At 44.5% G+C, this 22,593-nt stretch overlaps 1 protein-coding gene across 1 annotated transcript in view; it reads left to right on the top strand.

Moving 5' to 3' along the window:
* Positions 1–16,989: 16,989 nt before the first annotated feature.
* The window catches only part of LOC108788519 (pancreatic alpha-amylase-like), a 20,060-nt gene continuing 14,456 nt past the window's right edge, over positions 16,990–22,593 (top strand). Inside the window, exon 1 of the mRNA XM_018558293.1 lies at positions 16,990–17,176. Within this exon, the coding sequence (XP_018413795.1) occupies positions 16,994–17,176 (183 nt within the window). The 5' untranslated portion in view covers positions 16,990–16,993. The remainder of the gene's footprint in view (positions 17,177–22,593) is intronic.

The following is a 22,593-nucleotide window of genomic DNA, read 5'->3' as shown; positions in this document are numbered from 1 at the left end:
TTTTAACCTCAGCTGGCCACACCATTTTTGCAATTTTTCACTTTTTTTTGTTTTATTTTTAACTGCAGCTTTTAGCATTTGTAAAAGACCCCCAAACCATATATTTTCTGAAATCATAGGCCCGGTACAAAAAAAAGATGGTGCTACCAATTTTGTAGGTCCTGTGATCATTTCACAAATGTTTATTTATCAATATAAAATGCTAAAAATACACAATTAAATTGATAGAAGCACACTAAAATCAGTATAAGTTCACACAAAAAACGACTAAATCTAAAAGATAAAACTGTATTGAGTTTATCAGTAACAAATGATTGAAATGTCAAATTGTACCTTTTTTTGCAAAAGGGTAAAAAAATTAAGTCACACAAAACTGTAAATAAGCAGCTTACCATATTTTAAAAATTGTTTGTGGGCTGTGTTGGTGTATGCATTGTGCTAAAATGATGCAGTCATACATTTAATCACAACACAGCGGATCACAACTCACGGCAAAATGCATCACAATACTTTGCCATGCGCTGCCACACAGTTGAAATGTTATTTTAAAAAGAAAAAAAAAAGAACAAAATTGAGCACTAACAACACACCGCAGTGCATGTGCATGGCATACACCACACTAAGGTGCACATGTATAATGTGTGTTTGGGGGGTTGTGTTTTATTTATTTTTTTACTGTTGGGGGGGACTTTGGTAAAATATCAGGGGACCCCTGACATTTCCCTTTTTAAATAGAAAAAGAAATTGAGGACACAGAGTGCTGAATCTTTTTCTGCAGCCTCTGTTCTGAATGAATAGTGAGCACTCAGTACAGAGGCTTCCCATTCAATCATAAACTGGTGATAGTAAATATTTACTATAAACTAGTTATGAATGGGTAGAATTATCTGTACTGAGTGCTTCTACCTATTCAGAAACTCATGAATGAACAGAAAGTGATGTAAATCACTTCCTGTTCATTCATAACTGGGGATGCATAGTACCAGTTGTTTACAAACATTGGTGTGATCGGAGATCACCCCAGTATTTGCTTTGCATATAGTGCATCGGTATATATCACACATATTTACAGATCATCCTGAAAATGACAGGATGACAGCATCTCTGCTCTCCTCCCCACTCGTCCATCGTGACTTCTGTGGCTTTTGTTAATAGCTGCATGCACAATTTTTTGTGATTGCACTGGACCAGGACCCAGGCATTGATGTGGCAGGGACGGAGGCTGTGGTGAAACTGCACTTCCAAGCGGGGAGCCTGAGTGGTGTATGTGGAGGAGCGGCTTGGGTTTTGGTGACTAATGGTTTTCTGCAGTGTTCGGTTGTGCTGCTGGATCGGGGAGAAAGGGCGGAAGCTCGAGGCACAGAAGTATAGCGTAAGGGAAGATTAACAAGGTCTGTGGGAAGAGGTGGATGCACACAGTGACAGCAGGGAAGACGGTTATAAGTCAGACCACGGGGTTGGTACCTGCCAGAAGCCCGGGTAGTGTGTGACGTGACTCATGTGGCAACGCGTTTCGAAGTACACTTCTTTCTCAAGCCGGGTGAAAGGAGATGACAGCAGATGTTAGAGGGTGTTTTATTTTAAAACTGTATATATTTTCATCCCCATAGTTTGTGATCTTTTGCTTTTCACATAATAGTATAATAACCACAATATTCACATTTCTCAAATTTATTTATTCCTAATGTTTTGCACAGGTCCCGCAATCCATGGTGGGTTATAAAAAAAATGAATATAATTATGACCTTTATTATCTACCCCTCCTAAATGTAAAGAATGAATGAAAATGGAGTTATTTTTGTCAGGTACCAATTGAACTTCAAAATCTTTTTTCCCCTTATTTAGGTTTACTCAGTTTGTCTAATCCTGATTATCTCTGCTTGAGTCAGGGTTTTCCAGCTCATCTGAATATACAGGCATTAAGGAATGCAAACTGTGGCTATCAATCAGAGGCGGCTCTAGAATTTGTGAGGCCTTAGGCGAAACTAAAATGTGAGGCCCCCACTTACACCCATAATGTAAAAAAAGTCTCCCTGACCCCCCCTTAGCCCCAAGTCACTGGGAGGTTAGCTGATTAGGGTTGCCCCCTTTTCTGCAAGCGAAACCCAAACACTCTAGCGCTGCATGAGAGAGGGAGGAAGGACAGACAGCAGAAAGAGAAGAGACAGCCAGGAAAGAGAGAGAGGAGAGACAACCAGGGGAGAAAGCAAAGATAGACAGCCAAGGAGAGAGAGAGAGAGAGAGAGAGAGAGAGAGGGAGGATAGACAGCCAGGAGACAGAGTGAAGACAGCCAGGCGACAGAGCTAAGAGAGACAGCCAGGAGAGAGAGAGACAGCCAGGAGAGAGAGAGACAGCCAGGAGAGAGAGAGACAGCCAGGAGAGAGAGAGACAGCCAGGAGAGAGAGAGACAGCCAGGAGAGAGAGAGACAGCCAGGAGAGAGAGAGACAGCCAGGAGAGAGAGAGACAGCCAGGAGAGAGAGAGACAGCCAGGAGAGAGAGAGACAGCCAGGAGAGAGAGAGACAGCCAGGAGAGAGAGAGACAGCCAGGAGAGAGAGAGATACAGCCAGGAGAGAGAGAGCTACAGCCAGGAGAGAGAGCTAAGAGAGACAGCCAGGAGAGAGAGCGAGAGGAGAGAGAGAGAGAGACAGCCAGGAGAGAGAGAGAGACAGAGAGAGACAGCCAGGAGAGAGAGGAGAGAGAGAGAGGAGAGGCAGCCCGGAGAGAGAGAGAGAGGAGAGACAGCCAGGAGAGAGAGAGAGATACAGCCAGGAGAGAAAGAGAGATTTGATCATGTTTCATGTTACACCCATATTTACGGTATAACATGAAACATTGTCATATCGCAGCAACCACCCCCCACCCACTTACCTAATTTTGTAAATTAAAAAAAAAATTTTGCATGGCTGTGTGTGCTCCACCAACATACTGCATCATCCATCCACAGGACGGTGGAACTACAATTAGGGTACTTGTAGTTTCAGAGGAATACAAGTGCGGTTTCATCACCATACCTGTAGTCCATTAACTCTGACTCCCGTCCATGTTACTGCATGTCCATACCTCAGCACAGGACTCTGGGCTCCCCCTACCTACCCCCATCGTTGGGCTGCTAAAACACTTACCTTAGTACTCAAGTGACTCTGCTCCACTCCCTGATCGCTCTTTAGTAAAGCCCGCTACAGGCCAAGCTCCGCCTCCTAAAAACGCTTCCTTCCCAGAAATTCATTTATATAGTAATGCAGAACAGTATATGAATTGGACTCTGGGCTTAGTAACGCACCGGACTCTGGGCTTAGTAACGCACCGGACTCTGAGCTTAGTAACGCACCGGACTCTGGGCTTAGTAACGCACTGGACTCAGGGCTTAGTAACGCATTCAAGGCTACATAATGAATAGACATGAACTTGCTGCTTGAGGTTACTACAATGCTCAGCAGGATCCTATAAACGGAATAGTAAGTAGATGCAGGCTCCATTCACAGTGGAGCGACTATCCGCCCGCATTCCGCTGTACGAATATGCGCGGAGCCGCTTTAAACAGAAAAAATAATGCACTTTAATGTGCATTGTTCAGATTATTGCAGGGACCGCATGGTATGATCCACGTGGCCCCCAATATAGTGCGATAATATGGACGGTGGATTCCGCATGTTCGCGGCTATATAGTAGCTGCAAATGAGGGGAATCCGTGCGGATTAAACATTTTAGCCTTTTCATCCCGCACGGTCTTCTGCACAGAGAACCGCATGGGAAAAGCACACTCTATATGTGAATGGGGCCTAAATTCCCAGGGAAAAAGACACGAGTGGCAAAGGTTTATTACACTGCTGACATCAGAACTGTGTTGAAAACAGGGACCATTAAACACTTACTGAGGCCGTGTGAAGGAAGGTAAAAAAAACAACAAACCACAAGCCCCCCCTCATCCCCCACCCCCGGCCAGAATGAGGAGGAATTCCTATGTCACTTTACAAACAACAGTGCCGAAGTACACGGAGCAGACAGGACTTACTGAGAGGCGAGCTGCTTCATACACGGGACACGAGACAGAGGCACAGCTGCAGCCAGAGCTCCCTCACTGCAGCATAGAACAGGGGGGCGGGGCCAGGACGGACTGTACACACCAGCCGGAACAGACATGTATTCCACTAACGCTGCTTCCCTTCGGGAACGCTACCATTCTCACCCCATCCTGCCGTGCACTAGCGCCAGCCCTGCTGGGCACGGGTGCCGCGGGTTGTACAAGATCTGCTGTAGACAGGGCGAGTTAGGCAGCCGCGAGGCCCTCATGAGTGCGAGGCCTAAGGCGGCCGCCTAACCCGCCTAATTAAAGAGCCGCCTCTGCTATTAATAGTGAAATACAGAATTTATGGCAAGTCTTCCTGTATGAAAATAACTGAATACGTATGTGGGGGTTTGTTTTTGTTGTTTTTCTTTTACTGACAGTTGTCATCCTGTTTTACTGTTCGACATGCAACAGCCACTGAAGGGAGTACTGTAAGCTTGTAAATGAAGTATGATGCATAAGACATACACATATGACACAAGAAAATTTAATTGCTCAGTAAATAACGTACATTCACCTATTCACAGGTCTTATATAGCTCAGTAGTTATACTATACATAGCTACTAAAAGCTATTCATTCACGGTTGTTCTATGTGGCCATTTTCATAGAAGATTGTCTTCCAACACAATTCAATCCATAAAATAGAGTAAGTATGCTAATAAATACAGAAGACAGAATTCTTAATTTGTATACTTGTTCTGAGTTGGTGTCTCAGGAGATACTGGAACTGTATGTTTTTTTTCTCAAATGTGTGTATCTGTTAGGCAGATTCACACTGCTTGCCTATAATGAGCTCTAGAACCTCAGGAGCAAATGACGGCATGGGGACGGGGCCAGTTTCCAGATCTGTGGGTGGTACCTGATGGTACCCTCAAAGTTATAGCATATGCAATGCATGAATCAGCCTGACCAAAGGTGCTCCTGTTTCAGGTACGTGACCACTTAATGGGGGCCCTTCACCCCATAGTACAAATATAATACTGCATTCTTCCACTGAACATGTATGATTGGGACACTTCGCTGAACAAATATTTAAGAGGGCCCTTCTGCCACAGAACACCAATGTAACTATAGAATAAATGGCAACTATCAATGAAATGGTGGAATTTACATAGAGTTCCCATAAGCAGGTATTTACACCGACCACCAGTACAACAAGGGAATTTACACGGACTTCCAATAAAACTGGGGAATTTACACTGACCACCAGCGTAAAAGGGGAATTTACACTGATCATCAATGTAACATGGGAATTTACATTTTGCTACCAATGTAAAAGGGGATTTGCCCTGACTACCAATGTAACAGATGAAATTCACCCACCACAGATGCACTAACACTGAACACAAAGGTAATGGGGAAATTAATACTGACTTTCAATATAACAGGGAAATTTATTCTTATCACCAAAGTAATGGAGGAATGTAATTACAAATATTACAATTACAAATATTGAACTATAAATCTGTCACCATTCACATGCATCGCAAAGTAGAGTTCCTCTGATTACATCCACATTTCTGTAGATTGAAGTTCACCATATGGTACAGAAAGGATATCAGAACTGATCACGAAGCATCAACAACCCACTTGGCCAAATGTTCAGATCATGTGTGTTTTCCTGGGTGTGCATACAATGTCCTGCTAGTAGGTGACAATTGAGAGGCAATCACTGGGGCTCAGCCCAGAAGTTTTTTCTGGTTGCCAAAAAGGAAAAGTTCATCTGCGATGAAAAGTGCTTTTGGTGTTTTGGAAATTTGTTATCCATACCGTAATAATTGAGATAATTCTCCAGAAATGTCTTACATGTCATCTAGTCTTGACACAGGGATGGTTCTGAAGCCAAAGATGACAGTTGATTCAACAAAGGAAAATAGGCTGTTCACTTATCAAAGGAATTTTCCTTTAGCTTTGTAAAACTTTGCAAAGAATGCCCCATTGCAGACAAGGAGAAAAAACAGTATTTTTGCACATAATTGGATGTTGGAAGTCCGCAAAGCTTCACCACGTTCCCTAAGCTGAGGGAAAATTTGCTTGCAAAGTTAACAACCTATTTGCTTTTAGCAAATCAACCCCATACAATCTAATCTCGGACCATATTGTGATCCTAATCGCCGTAATCACAACCAAAAACAACCATTTCCATGTGAAATGCATGTGGATCCAGACCATTATATCATTGTACAAGAGTCTTAAGAGGGTCCAGACCATTGTATCAAAGTGTAGCATAGCTTGGGTTCAAGAAGTATGCTCTATATACTAGGGATGCACTGATACAAATACTTTTCCCCAAGTACTCACTGATACCGATACCTTTTTTTTTGAGTGTCATGTGGCAGTTTTTCTAAAATAGAGACTAACGATTTTAGGACAGTGGTGGGCTACATGGTCTCACCAGGACTGTGTGCAGCATTTCACCAAGGATGTGTGCTGTTTTAGCAGGGCTGTGTGCGGTATTACCTGGGCTGTGTGCAGGGTCTCACCAGGGCTGTGCGGGGCATCTCAGGAGGCTGTGCAGGCAACTGGAAGGAGGAGATATGTGGGCTGGAACTGTAAAGAGCCACTGTGAGGTTCCCAGAAGGCTGCCCCGAGGTCATCAGCAAGCACAGGACCTTATGACAGCCGACTGTTTCAAGAAAAAACAATTTTAAACAAACTTTTATTCTGTTTTTGCAGCTAAACCGCCAACGGGGTTAGTCGTACCATATCATGACATACAATACAAAGAATACGAGGTTTTCTCACAGCTGCCTCGACAATTGCACCAGAAATAACAACTTTCCCACTTTCCATTTTTCCCGTGCTGGTTGCCCCGGTAACTATAAGCAGTACTCTACAAGCCTATTGTTGCTTACCTACTACCCTGCTATTTCACTAACCTCTATACTGGTCACTGTGTATCTGATTAATCGCTTAGGAAATAGTTAAGCAATCTAGCAATCGATCTACCAATCTTGAATGTTAATTATAACTTAAACTATAACTTTAAAGCACCTCCAGTGGCCCCAGATTTCCCGACAGTTTGTTCTTCAGGTACCATTTCGAGTATTGAAAGGGTTGCATTATGTTGGTCAGTTCCTGTTCATCAAAGATCACCTCAAGAAAGTATTTCCATCTCCAGAAGAATTTCTTAGTTAATGTGTCTACATTGTTTTCAGCATCTAGTTTCTCCCTGAGGAACAACATTTTTAATTCTGCTGTGACACTCGAGGTAGCGGGGGTGGTAGAAGTATTCCAGGATCGCATAATACACCGTCTGGCTGCCAACAGGCAGATGTGCAGCCAGTCCCTTCCCCTGTGATTCTGTTTGAGCGGGTCCACAGCAGCGTACTCTGGGATAATGAATAGGAACAGCAGTGGGTCTAGACGAGTCCACTGGAGGATAGAAGCGATGTAAGTAGCCATCCTTGTCCAAAATTGCACCATAGAGGGGCAGGACCATAGACAATGCGTTAGTGAAGGACGTTCTAATCCACACCAACTCCTGCTGAGTTGTCCCAACCGGACGGAAGTATGCCACATAGGCTCGGTGCATTATTTTAAACTGGGTCTCCCTCCAGGTCTCATTCACCACAAGTCTGCGAATCAGATTATAGCCATCAACAATACGTTCCACCAGATCCGGTGTTGGGAAGTCTTTCGACCATTCTTTGACGTTTGTTGAGGATAGGTGCGCAACGTAAGTACGCTGCAGTCCTGGGTATATATCCGATATAGAGTAAGTCCTTCCTGAAATGAGGCTCTCCCGGAAGGAGGAGGCAAACAATTTTCTGGGGTCACTGGAGAACATATGCCACGTTTTATCTGCTTGCAAGTAATACAGAAAATGAGAGGCAGGCAATGCATACTTTTGCGCCAGGTCTGGGAAGGATAAAGGTTGGAAAGTACCCTCTTGGAACAACTGTTTCCAGAGGGTTAGCCCCTTCCTGTGCCACAACTTGTAAGCCGCGTAGTCTTCGCCCTGAGGGAACATAGGATTTCCCCGCAGAGGACATAGTGCTGACATATAAGGCGATAGGCCCAATCGGCGTCTGATCGCCCTCCATGCCAAGACTGTATCCCGGATTACCAAGTGATGGCCCAGCGTTTCTGGCAGCTTGGATAATTTGCAATGTACTATGGCCTTCAAGTCCCACGGTTGCACCAGGGCCGATTCCAAATCAATGTTTGAGAATCTCGAGCTGTCCGTTAGCCAGTCCACCGCGTGACGCAGTATGCATGCCAAATTATACAGTCTGATATTAGGGAAATTGGACCCCCCCTCGCTTCTCGGGAGCCACAGCTTTTTCAATGCCACCCTCGAATGCTTTGAGCGCCATATAAAGTGAACCATTGCCTTGTTGAGGCGCTGAATATCCTCATGTTTTAACAACAAGGGTACCGTCTGCAAAGGATACAGCAGCCTCGCAAAGCTTGTCATTTTCACTAAGTGAATCCTCCTGAAAAGCGAGAGGGGCAGGCCCTGCCAATTTTTCATTTCCCGCACTATTCTATCTATAAGAGGAGGAAAATTTAAGGTGTATAAGGAGGATGGTATTTTACCTACTTTGATTCCCAGGTAGGTGATGCCCCGACGTGCCACTGCGAATGAGGAGGGATTGTCCACGGATGAGGTCGACATTGCCGCCAGAAACAGTATCTCACTTTTGGAGTGGTTTATGCGGAGCCCTGAGAAAGTGCTAAAGGTATCAAAGAGGGTCTGGATAGTCAGTACGTCCTTTTGCGGTCGGGATGTGAACGATAAGATCGGCGAAAAGGGAGACACATAGTTCCTCTTTCCCGATCGGTATGCCCTGCAGGGTGTCAGTTTGTAAGATATATCTGGCTAGCGGTTCCAGTGCTAAGTTGAACAATAGGGGGGATAGCGGGCATCCCTGTCGGGTTCCCTTGTGTAGCCTTATTGGTCTGGAAAGAGCTCCCTGGGTCCATACCCTCGCAGCAGGGGAGGAGTACATCTTTTGTAGCAATTATAGGAATTTACCCCGGAACCCAAGCGTGGACATGACCTTAAATAGCCAGTCCAGGTTCACATTATCGAACGCTTTTTCCGCATCAAGAGTCACTATGGCATACTCCTGAGCGGGAAACGGCTTTACTTGTTCGAGGGCAAGGATGACCCTCCTCAGGTCCATGACAGCCGCTCTGCCTTTCACAAATCCCACTTGTGCTGGGTGTATGAGGCTGGGCATTACCCCCGCCAACCTACCAGCGAGGATTTTGGATAGAATCTTCGCATCCACATTAATAAGCGAGATAGGCCGATATGAACCCGGGTTGGTCAAATCCTTCCCCTGTTTGGGTATAAGTTTGATGTACGCCTCCCTTCCCGTGGGGAAATAATTCCCTTCTGTGCACATGTGCGTGTAGATGGTCTATAGGGTGCCTGAGATATCACTTTATTAAAACATTTTAATTGGCGCTTCGTTTTAGGGAATTTTCATGAGTATGAGTAATCGTGAAAATGCCCAGTATCGGAAGCTTCCATTTCTGCAGACGCATGGGAACCAGCAGTCCCTAAGGATATGTCTGGTTCAGCTCCTCTCCCTCAGCGCTATGGGGGTGATCCAAATCAATGTTGCGGCTTCCTTAAAGTGACATTAAAGGATACATTATTTTCCCTCTCCCCAATGTTAATTAAAGCACTTACCTTAAATGATGTCCCTTAATCCGATCTTCTTCTTCTTTCCTGTCCTTTTCAGCCTTCTCTCCGATGTGTCTCCGATCCAGCGCTGACTCCTCTGTGCTTGCTGGCACTTCCTGTCACACGGTGTCTGCATGCGGGTGCACGCTGTCCATAGACTTACCTTGTGTCTCTCCTCGTCTCCCGGACAAAAAAAAACAGGAGGTTTAATAACCCTTTAACCAAGTGGGTATTTATTTTAAAATTCTTCCTCATGCATTTCCATCTGATAGGTCAAAAGGTGTGCTTCCTGATATTCTTGCTCTCAGATAAGGCCTGTGGGAGAACAATAACCTTGTCATACAATAAACTTGTCTTGGCAGCCTTTTTGCACTCAGTTGGGAAATTGATTCTCCTTCTCCTTGGCCTATCATCTGTAGGCGCCGCTGAGTGATCCAACCAGAGCAATTCCTCTACTGCAATGTCTCAGACCATCATGGCAAATGGGCTGATCTGCTACCCTGGGCAGAGTTTCAGCCATCTGTGTTACCAGGGGTCAAGTCCAGTTCCTGATCCACTGGAAAGGCTGCGATGCAGAGGAGTGTTTGTTTGGTTCCTTCCTCTGATCTCTGATTAACACCCCCTGCCCTCGTCTGTGCCTTCCATGCTCGCTTTCCCTATAAGCCTTTTGTTATCCCATGAGGGAGAGGTCCTTGAGGGGAGGGGACTGTCAGGGTTTCTTACCCTCCTTTCTATTTATTTGTTACAGGTATTTATATAGCGCTTTCCATATAGTGCACACTATATAACATCAGTCCCTACCCTCAAACAGCTTACAGTTAAAATCCCTATATAACATACAAGGGCCAATTTAGACAGGAGCCAATTAACCTAACAGCATGTCTTTGGAGTGTTGGAGGAAACCGGAGTACCCTGAGGGAACCCACGTAAGCACAGTATTACGAACCTGGTCTGGGAGACTGGATGGTTGAGGAGGCTTCCCTTGCACCTCGTGTCTAAAAGCCTTTGAGGATGGTGACAGAGGCCAGGCAGACACCGAGTGGCACGAGTGCCAGTAGGTATGAAACCGTGCAAGTAGAAGGGTAATCCAGAATTCAAAGTCGAGGCAAGCCGAGGTCAAAATCCAGGTGGTCAGTTGCAGTACCGAAGGAAGAGGCAGAAGAATAATCAAAACAGTCCAGAGTCAAAAAGGCAGGTGGCAGTCAAGGCAGGTAGTGGAGGCAGGAAAGGGTCAAAATCCAGGCAACGGCAATCTAATATTCAAGACAGGAAACAGGAGACACAACACAGACAGGAGCTGATAAGACAACCCAGCAAGTAAGTGACAGGCTGGCTTGGTTTAAATAGGGAAGTGAACTAATCAATTATGTCACTTCCTGTGCGCCTTTGGCACATTTTTCTTAGAACACGCTCCATCTGCGCATCACTTCCTGTGCGCCATCCTGCGCGTCTTTCTGTGGGAAGTGGTCGTTGTGCGCATGCGCGTATTCTTCTGCCTAGCGGTACTTGGCGCATGCGTGGAACGGGCATGGTGCTGACACACAGGGAGAACATGAAAACATCATCATTCTGCTGTGACTGGCAAACTCCTGGCTAATCCCCGTCTCAGAGTCATGATGAAAGCACCAGGTCACTATTTAACCTTTTCCTTGTCCATTCATTCTCCATCCTTGCATTTGTTCTGATCAACCAAGTGCTCTGCAGTTTCTGTTCTCCGTGTATGACCCTGGCTCTGGCTGACTGATTTCCTGGTTCCTGACTCTGGCTATTGTCTCTGTTCATCCTGCTCTCTGTGCTCCTTGGCCTAGTTTGGCTGACTACCCGTTTTGGCACCTGACCCCTGGCTTCGCACTGTACTTTCTGTATTGTTTTTTGCCATTTAGGTAACTGTTGGCACTATATAAATCATGTATAATAATAATAATAATAATAATAATGTTGTTTTCAATAAACTCCTTTTATTTTTTTAAACTGTACTTTAAGTTTCAGTCTGGTTTCTTGGTTGCCTAAACCTGTACTTTAAGTTTCAGTCTGGTTTCTTGGTTGCCTAACAGATACACAAATATGCTACATTTCTGTTAATAGTTAAGGTACTTAAATGCATTTTTAAGGTTTAACTCCTGAGTTTAGTGTAGTTTTAAGTTCTTATTTACATAGAGATAAGCATAATGATTTTGGATCTTTTTTAATAAAATAAATGGTGCAGAAAAAAATATACAGAAAAAGATGTCACATAAAAAAAGAGATGAATAAAACAATAAAATATAAAGGGGTAATAAAAATTAAAAAATGTAACATGTCCTGGGTCTTATACATTCCATCCAATCCAGACAATGAGTCCAGACAATGAAACAGAAGATGGATCTGGATTGGCTCTTTCGATGGCAAGCTTAGCAAAGGTTCAGTTCTGGATGTTACATAAAAAGATTTTTGATGGTAAACTGAAAGCTTATTTTTTATGTTAAACAAGACTCTCCTGGCTACCTTGTTGCATCAACTTTTTGTGGGCCCTCTAGGGAGTATCCCTGAGCCAGCCCCCTACCTAATCAGGAAGGTCGAGGAGCGTGAAGCAGGAGGGCTGAATGCTTTATGACTTTCTCTCCCTCCCAAACTGTTACATAACAATAGCTATATTTTCATATATTCCCATATTACTGCCTGATAAACAGATTATTACATGTTATGAAATTAGCTTTGTATAGATACCAAAGTCGACATGTCTAAAAATGCCTTAGAAGGGTTAATGTGTGTCTCTAGCCTTCTGGACCTTCTAAACCCATTGATAGCCTGTGCTCCAATTTATAAGATATTATATATATTAGGGATGCACCGATACCGATACAAGCATCGGTATCGGCGGCGATACCGAGTATTTGCATGAGTACTCGTACTCATGCAAATACTCCGATACCTAAAATGAGTACCTGTGCCGCGTCCGCCATCTTCAAGGACACAAAACCGCCGCACACAGGACCTCCATAGCGTCTGCAATCAAACAAGATGCCCGCGAACTCCTCCACGGGCGAACGGCCGAAAGTTAACTCCACCTCCAAGTCCTCAGTCCTCACTCCTGACTTGTGAGGAAGCCTGTCAATCATCCAATCAGCAGGAGAAGAGTCTAGCATGGAGCAGATGACTAGGCTGTGACATGGAGTGGCTGAAGGAGACAGAGACGACACAGCAGGTAAGCACTGCGGCACCGCATGGGGGCTGGGCACATGGAACAAAAATAATATATGCCTGTAATGTTGTTTAACTTTATATAATATTAAAAAAAAGACATTAAATAATGAAATTAATAAGTAGATCTTGCCATTGCTAACTAAGGCTTGTATCCCCCTAGTGAGGAAAATAGATGAGCACAGCTATATCCAATTCTGCATACCTGGCTTTATATTATAACAACTTTATAATATAAAGCCAGGTATGCAGAATTGGATATGGCTGTGCCACACTATACAATACAGTGTTCCGGAGTCTGGACATGTGATCATCTATTTTCCCCACTAGGGGGATACAAGCCTTAGTTAGCAATGGCATGATAAATATTCATTTCATGTTCATGTTCTTCATAATATGAAGAAACTGACCTAAAATCATTATTTTGTATTGCTTTAGAAAAAATGTGACCTGCCCCTTTAAGAAAAATATTGGTAATTGGTATCGGTGAGTACTTAAAAAAAGTATTGGTACTCGTACTCGGTCTTAAAAAAGTGGTATCGGTGCATCCCTAATATTAATATATATATATATAAAATGGTGTTAAAAAATGCTGCAAAGTAAGAAGGCTTTCAGAAATACAAGTGTTAATAGTTTATTTTTGTCAATTAACAAAACAGAAAGTAAATTAACAAAAGAGAAATCCAAATGATATCAATATTTTGGTATGACCACCCTTTGCCTTCAAAACAGCGTCAATTCTTCTAGGTACACTTGCACACAGTAATTGAGGGGACTCAGCAGGTAGGTTGTTCCAAACATCTTGGAGAACTAACCACTAGGGATGCACAGATACCAGTTCAGATACCAGTGCCGATACTTGGCATTTTTCACAAGAACTACCAGGGTTGCAGAAGTTGTGACCGGGCCCTGGCGCTCTATCACCGGACTGAAATTATTAGTCTGTATTGTTTTAGAAAACTGTCACATGACAATAAACAGAAAGGTATCAGTAATTGGTATCTGTGAGGACAAGTATTGGTACTTGTACTTGGTCTGGAAAAAATTGTATCGATGCATCCCTAATAAATGATATATATATAACAAATCATACATTAAAACAGGGATACACAAATCCCAGGAGCCCTGTAGCCAATGCTCCTTAAAAATGACACCTGCCTCCTAACGTTTGAGTTTTTACTCTAGTCTAGTAGCTGGAAAAGTATCTGTACTTGTACTTTTACTTGTACCAAGTATGGTACTTGGTATCTGTGCCAAGTACTAGACATGTGCGATTCGTTTCGGAAAAATTTGTTTTTCGGACGAATTTTCATTATTCAGAGATTCGGATGTACCAAAATTTCCAAATAACAGAAATGATGAATGAAAACGACTCAGAATTTCCGAAAACTATGGGGTTCCCTAATTAGTAATTGTGTACCCAGACCTCAATACCATTGCAGTGAAAACGTTTGCTTCTCCCTCTTCTCTTTTTCTGATTGAGGGCTCTTAGCAGGCTCTGGCACTTGGGAGGAGGTTGATGGAGCTGCTGTAAAAAGTTGCACTGATAGACTCCTGGACCATTTGTTTCAAGAGAGAAACATCCTCTCTCATGTCCTCCTCTTTGGCCAGGAAGTGAAGAGAGGCTGAACAAATGGAATGCTTACCCGCTTTCCAGTTACCATAAACAGGGAGACAGAGAGGTAGAAAATAAAGTCTATGGATCCAATTACTTTGCGATTAAAGTAAGCTGCATATGTAGCCTCTTTAAAGCTTACTTCTGCACACTGACTATGTCCATTTGCATTTTGTTGCTAGGGATGCACCAATACTTTTCGAGTACCAGTGCCGATACTTGCCATTTTCATGAGAACTACCTTGGTTGCAGCTGGGACCTAGCTCTGGTACTCCACCACTGTCCTAAAATCATTAGTCAATATTGTTTTAGAAAATCTGTCACATGACAATAAACAGAAATGTATCAGTACTTGTACTTGTAAGTACTTGGGCAAGTACCAGTACTTGTACTTGCAAAACTGGTATCGGTGCATCCCTTTATTTATAAAACAAAATCATACATTAAAACAGAGATGTACAAATCCCAGGAGCTCCGTGTGCTCCTTACAAATGACAGCTGCCTCCTAACTTTTACATTTTTCTCTAGTCTAGTCTTGGAGCTTGAAAAGTATCTGTACTTGTACCGAGTACAGTACTTGGTATCGGTGCATCCCTAATTGTTGCTAATTTACTTGAGAAATGTCCCTCACTGTGATTTCCCTTTATATCTGCAATGCCTCTGACAAGCCACCTCCTGCATTCCTTTTGGTTGTCTCTGCAACAGATAGCCACAGCAGCAAATAGGATTACTAGGAATGTAAAGAACCGAATAACAACCTGGGGTCGGGTGCCCCCCCCCCCCAATTTGATTCATACCACACACTTATTCCAGGCATTGTATTTCTACATTTGCAATTAATGTGATAAGCAATGTTATCACCAGCAGATGATCCACAGAGCTCTTCACACCAGCACAGTATCCTAGGATTGCTGGTTATTAAGGGGTCAATGTTTAGTTATATTAGAAGGTTGGATAATAAGTGGTTAATGTTCAGTACCTTTATATATGATGATGCAAGAATAGTTCCCTCCTCCTGATGAAGAACAAGGTCCAAAACTTCATGTGGAGAGGGTGTCTGCACAGTGTGATGTAGTTAAGTAATATTCACTAGAAACTGGCTGTTTTTGGATTGGACATCAGACACAATGTGCTAACACTGGTATGCAGGATACTTGTATGTATGTATGTATGCACATTTTTAATAAAGTTTGTTTTAAAGTAGAATTCTGATTTAAGATAAAAATCGCACCTCCATCCCTAACGTCTTGGTTGCTGTAAACTGAAAGCAAGGCTTGGTTCCTAGGCGCAAAGAGCAAAACCTGGTTCCTGGATGGTAAAAGTTAGGCTTGGTTCCTAGGCGCTGAGAGCAAAGCTTGAAACCTAAGAGCGAGGTTGGTACCTGGAAGCAGAAAATGAGGCTTGGCACCTGGAAGCTGAAAGCAAGGCTTGGTGCCTGGAAGCTGAAAGCGCAGCTTGGTACCTGAAAGCAGAAAATGAGGCTTGGCACCTGTAAGCTGAAAGTGAAGCTTGCTACCTGAAAGTGAGGCTTGGTACCTGGAAGCTTGAAAGTGAGGCTTGGTACCTGGAAGCTGAAATTGAGGCTTGATTTCTGGAAGCTGAGAGTGAGACTTGGTTTCTAGATGCAGAAAGCAAGGCTTAGTGCCTGGAAGCTGAAAGCGTAGCTTGGTACCTGAAAGTAGAAAATGAGGCTTGGCACCTGTAAGCTGAAAGTGAAGCTTGCTACCTGAAAGCGAGGCTTGGTACCTGGAAGCTGAAAGTGAGGCTTGGTACCTGGAAGCTGAAAGTGAAGCTTGGTACCTGGAAGCTGACATTGAGGCTTGATTTCTGGAAGCTGAAATTGAGGCTTGATTTCTGGAAGCTGAGAGTGAGACTTGGTTTCTAGATGCAGAAAGCGAGGCTTTGTACCTGGAAGCGGAGACTGAGACTTGGTTTCTAGATGGAGAAAGCCAGGTTTGGTGCCTAGAAGCTGAAAACAAAGTTTGGTGCCTAGAAGCTGAAAGTGAGGCTTGGTAACAGAAAGCTGAAATTGAGGTTTGGTACCTGCAAACTGAAATTGAGGCTTAGTTCCTGGAATCTAAAATTGAAGCTTGGTTCCTGAACATACACAGCAAGGGGGAGCTTATTGTTAGAAATGGACTGACTTTGGATACAGGTACCATGCTTATCTTTTTACTTTTGTAGAGGATTATGGAGAAGAGGAAGCACTACAAACTGTCATTAATTTGACTTTAGATATACTTTCTTGCAATAAACCTTTGTGAAACTCTGCTTTATAGCACCAGTGTTGAAGATGGTTGTGACTAAATGCACACACACAAGCGTTCAGGAACACGCCTAAATTCAGAATGTAATAGACAAATGGGAGCACGCTTAGCACTGTGAGATGGACAGGGTTAAATTCTGGGTGTTTACTGTCACGCCTCGTACAGAGCTCTATAAATAAAGATGATGGCACATGATGATATGGTGTAATAGCCCAGTGTATGACGAGGATGCTGCTGGGGTTTGTGGTGGTTGGAGTGTTGGCTGGAATTTGTGCTGCTCAGTTTAATCCTAATGTGCTGTGTGATAGGACAAGTATTGTCCACTTGTTTGAGTGGCGGTGGGAGGACATTGCTGCAGAATGTGAGCGGTATCTAGGACCTAATGGATTCGGGGGTGTTCAGGTAAAAGGTGGCTCATTGACTGATTAGTTGAACTAATACGGCATGTGTCTGTTTCTTGGGGGTAGTAGGGATGATTAGGTTGCAGAGAACAGGCATGGGCAAATCTAGCTAGAGGTTGAGTATATATTGTTGTGGTTTGTGGTATAGCAAGATGAAGAAAGTTGCAATGTAAATAAAATATGCTAAAACTTGACATGATTTAGGTTATGCGTGCAGCATTAGAAGCTTTATGACCTTGGTGTGAAAGCCATTGCAACATCAGTTTAGCAGCTTGGATACTTGGAGACCATTTACTCCTTTCTACGTATGTTGCGACTTTCCTGTGTTGACATATGTGTTAACACTAACAATGGTCCATTTAACACATTTAAATGTGTGAAAAAGCATACATGCACTACTTTTGGCAAAAGTACATGTGTTTTAGTGTGCTATAGTGCAGGTATAGTTGTGTGGGGTTTAAAAAAAAAAAAACCCTCTAATATGTGTGTTTGTGTGCCCTTTAGAATGAATGGGAATGCACATAACTCACTTGGCTGCCAACTGTCCCTGCTTGGGACCCAAATCTCTGGCTGGATTTACACCACGTTCCTTATATTTTGATTTAATTGACGCATGATCAATGGATTGTTCTTGGGGGGTGGGGATGCAATTATGTGAATTTTGTTTTAGCATGTTGCTTTGATGTGTTTGTTTTTTTTTGTTTACAGCAGGAGACAAACTTCATGATTTTTCTTTCTAAAAGTATAACTAAAAGCAAAACTTTTCTTTCTTAGATTTGAAGAAAAAATGGTGAGGGGTTAGAACCACTATATTTTTTGTATTGCTCTGTGTCCGTGTTAGGAAGATTTTGCCATCTCTGATTGTCCTGATCACTTTTTTTTTACCAGGAATGAATGTTGGGGTAAATACAAAATATTGAGTTTCCACCAAAACAGGACTAGAGGGGAAAACTTAATCCTGTGACAACTAACTAAGAGGAGATGTTCCTTACATTTTGAAAGATGGCCTTCTAGGGTAAAAAATTGTGGGCAGGTAACTTTTACTGTGGTAGAGCACAGGCTACAAATTCAAGGGGTAGACTCTACTTGTTAAAATAGGAACAGCTGTAATGCCAGCAATTTCGCCGATCTAGTATTAAGAAGCTGGGCATTGGGGTGACTGGCTGAATATTTTTTTTATGCAGCAGCAGCTGGGGAAGAGATACCTGCCTGTCAACAATGTATCTGGAGATGCTGGGGCGAGGTTAGAAAACTTAGATCACAGTTAAATGGTGCCAAAATGAATGATAGATTTACCATGCTTGATATGATACAGGCAGAGGCTACAAATCACTATGGAGCTGTCTGTTGCACATGTGTGAAAATAGGCCCAGACTGCTGAGCCTTGCTGAGTAGAACTGGGGATTCATCCGGTTGAATAGTGTGGTTGCTCCCTCAACTCCTTTGCAAACTGCTGCTGGATGACATCCTGCCTAGCTGATGTTGTGCCTCTCCCTTACTTTCCTCCTCTGCAATCTCAGGCACCCAGGTACAATCTGCCACTTTATCACCCACACCCTTCTCATTGCTGGAGCCCACTTAGCAGTAAATAGTAATTTTACTAACTTTTGAGGCTCTAACATACAAGTACAAAATTGCAGATGGCAAATATGGTCTGGCCACCTGATGTCTAAAATAGGAGATAGTGCCTTGAGGCGAAATAATTAAAGTTTACAAAGTATTTCATTTTTTTTTATTAGAAAGCAGCCACAACTGAAGTAGAAAAGCCTGCTCTCTTTTGTGGAAGCAGTGGTTTCTGTACAGAACTCTTGACTTGCCATGTGCTAAGTCAGACCTGTAAGGTTGCTGATTGGAGAGTTCCAGCTCAAACTCAGGAGGATGGGGTGTCTACTGCTTCCATAAAGAGAACAAGGGTCCTTCATTACAGCATGTTGGCAGGGGACAAGCTTTTCTACTCAGGCAGTGGCTAATCTTGTGTGTCACTCAGCTGTAGATCATAGGCAGGGCTTGAAAAATCCACTAGTCCGCTCGTCTGTGATGAGAGGATGGTGGAGCCCGACGAGCAGTTTCCAGACCGGCCGGGAGCTTTACATTCAAGCGATCGGGCATCTCCAGAGACGCTCGATCGCTTGTATTAGCAGCTGTCACTGCCGTTGCCGGTCCCGAGATCCGATGTGGCCAGGACCGGCACGGCTCTGTGACAGGAGATCAAAGGGAGTTCAGTATATGAACTCCCTTTGATCTCCTCTCAGTCCCCAATTGTAGGAAGTGATGTATATTACATCACTTCCTGCTTTCAGTGTCACTCTCCAGCTACAGAAGCTGATGAAGCAGATCTCTGCTTCATCAGCTTCTCTGGGGGTCCCTAGGTGACATTAGGGGTCTTGGAGACCACTGATGTCTCCATTAAGAGGACCTGTCATGTAAAATGGCTATCCCATAGGGGGCATCTTGGCCTCCCATGTAATAGCAATAAAGTTGTGTGTAAAAAAAAAAAAAGTAATACAAAAATTAAAGAACCATTAAAAAAATAAAGAAGCATAAAAAAATGTAAAAAGAAAAAATGTTTTTAAAAGTCCCCGCCCCCACACACACGCAGTGGACCTGAAGAAAGCGGGCTCCCATGTGGTTTTCCTCCAGGAGACCCATTTTAAAATTGACCATGTTCCAAAACTACAGAACAGAGACTTCCCAATATCTTACCACTGCCCGTCCCCCATTGCCAGGTCCAAGGGTGTCAGTGTTTTACTGTCCAGAGCGGTGGCATGGACCTTCAGGGACCTCAAATCTGACCCAGAGGGTAGGTTTTTGTTTGTGAAAGGCTTGGTGGGGGATCAACTAGTTACGCTGGTTAATTTATACCTTCCCAACGTGGGCCACGTTTCCTTCCTCCAACGTGTACTCCCTCTCCTACTTGAATTTGAGGAGGGTCTGTTGGTCATTGGGGGGATTTTAATTTTGGCCTCGATCCCCTACTAGATGTATCTAGGGCAGCCTCTCACCTCTCATACTCATGCCTTAAAAAACTGAAATCGGAACTTCATCTCCTCCAACTAACTGACATGTGGCGTTTTTTAAACACGCAGACCCGCGATTACACGTTCTATTCTTCTGTCCACAACACGTACTCCCGATTGGATTACTTTTTTCTCAGACACAGGGATGTTCCGCTTGTAAGGGGCGCCTCGATTGCTGACATCCTGCTATCTGACCATGCCCCGGTGCATATGGCACTGGAATTACTCCCTTGGGCCCCGAGAAGCCCCTCGTGGCGTTTAAACGAATCACTGCTGCAAGACCCATTGATTAGATCCGAATTGGAATTCACCATCTCCTCCTATTTCTCTGACAATTGCTCCTCCGCAGTGGCACCCCTACTAGTGCTAAATCGGGTAAGGCCCCCGGCCCTGATGGCTATACTCTACCATACTACAGGACCTTCTCCCACCTTCTCGCCCCTCACTTCCTGTCCACGTTCAACTCCATCATCTCGGGCTCTTCCCTCCCAGGGGATGCCTTACGTGCGCACATTGCGGTCATTCCCAAACCTGATAAGGATCCCTCGCAGTGCGGTAGCTATCGCCCGATAGCCCTTCTCAACCTGGACTTGAAGCTCTTTGCCAAGATCTTGGCTAATCCACTGCTTCCTCACATCCCTGACCTCGTACACTTAGATCAGGTGGGTTTCGTTCCGGGACGGGAGCGCGGGACAACACTACCAGAGTGATTAATGCTATTCATCACGCCCACTCCACCCTGTCACCCTTCATGCTGTTATCCACGGATGTGGAGAAGGCGTTTGACAGGGTGGAGTGGCGCTTTATCCAGGCGACCCTCCGCCACATGGGTTTGGGCCCCGGTATGTTAAAATGGATCTCTGCATTATATTCATTCCCGTCGGCCGCTGTCCGTGTGAACGAGACCCGCTCAGATTACTTCCCGATCTCCAATGGACCTCCTGTCCTTGCACTCCCTATCGCTATCTTGGTTCGGCCGCTGCAATGCCATCAAGATGACGATCCTTCCGAGGATACTATACTTGTTTCAGGCCCTCCCAATCCATATCCCCACGTTGTTTTTCCGTTGCTTGTGCCAAATGTTCACTGCCTTTTTGTGGTCCCACGCTCCAGCGAGAATTCGATTTGACACCGTTACTCTTCCAAAAACAGAGGGGGCATAGGCCTTCCGGACATGACCAAATACTATAAAGCGACCGCTCTCGCCCGTGTCTTGGATTGGTGCTGTCACCGGCAGACCAACAATGGGTCAGTATGGAAAGGGAAGATGCCAACTTTGTCCTGGAAGGACTGCCCTGGCTATCCTCACCTTTGACTCCTGTGATACGCCTTCACCCTACCATAGCTCCCACGTTGGTGCAGGTTAGGTCGCCCGGGACGCCAACAAGTTTCGGATTTGTGACATGCGTTCGTCCGCCCGATGGCTTTCCGCCAGTGAACTCGGTCGACTCGTAGACCCTCCATTGGACTCCTGGGGAATCCTTCAATTGAGGCATTTCCTGCTCTCAATCCCTAACTCCCAGCAGCTTTCTCGACCCCTGACCCCCTTCGAGCAGCTCTGTAGAGAGGGACAGCCCACTCGCCACGCAATCTCTACACTCTATTCTCTGCTGATCTCCCCTCCGCCGGAGACATATCCGTCCTTCCTGACGAAATAGGAAAAGGAGCTGAACATTACCCTCACACCTGCCCAAAAGGACCGAATACTCTACTTTGCGCATCACTCCTCCATCACGTGTAGGACCCAGGAACTCGGCTACAAAATAGTGTCCCGTTGGTACCGAGTCCCGACGACCCTCCATTCTATGTTCCCACAAGTTTCCCCCATGTGCTTGAGATGTCAAACTGCAACTGGCACACTACTGCATACATTCTGGTCATTCTCTAAGCTGCTGCCTTTCTGGAGGGGGATGACTGGCATTCTAAAGGACCTGGTGATGGCGGATAGATCGGACGATACCTTGACCTGTCTGTTACACTTAAATGACATGTTCATTGCAAAATAAAAGAAGTCTCTGTCCAGGCACCTTCTCAATGCAGCCTGGTTGTGCATTCCATTGCTATGGAAACAAACCTGTTGCCCCAGCCTCTCCCTCTGGTTCTCTAAGATTAACGAGATATACCTGATGGAGGATATGACCTCCACGCTTCGAAACACTGAAGAGCTCTTCAGGTCCACTTGGAGACCCTGGGTTGCTTATAGAGCAACGGACGCCTACCTGGGGGTGATGTCATCCACCTCCGTCTAACCATTAACAGGCAGGGACCTCGGAGGTATGCCGTACGCGCCCCGGCTCCATCACCTCTATAGCTCTCTCTGGACTTCTTTATCCACTTCTGACCCATCACCCCCTCCTCTTCCCACCCCCTCCTCCTCCCCCCCCTCTTCCGCCTCTTCTCC

The sequence above is a fragment of the Nanorana parkeri genome, unplaced genomic scaffold (genome assembly GCF_000935625.1).
Source record: "Nanorana parkeri isolate BGI_ZX_2015 unplaced genomic scaffold, ASM93562v1 scaffold330, whole genome shotgun sequence".
NCBI classification, from domain to species: Eukaryota; Metazoa; Chordata; class Amphibia; order Anura; family Dicroglossidae; genus Nanorana; species Nanorana parkeri.
This window is presented reverse-complemented; position numbering and strand designations above follow the sequence as displayed.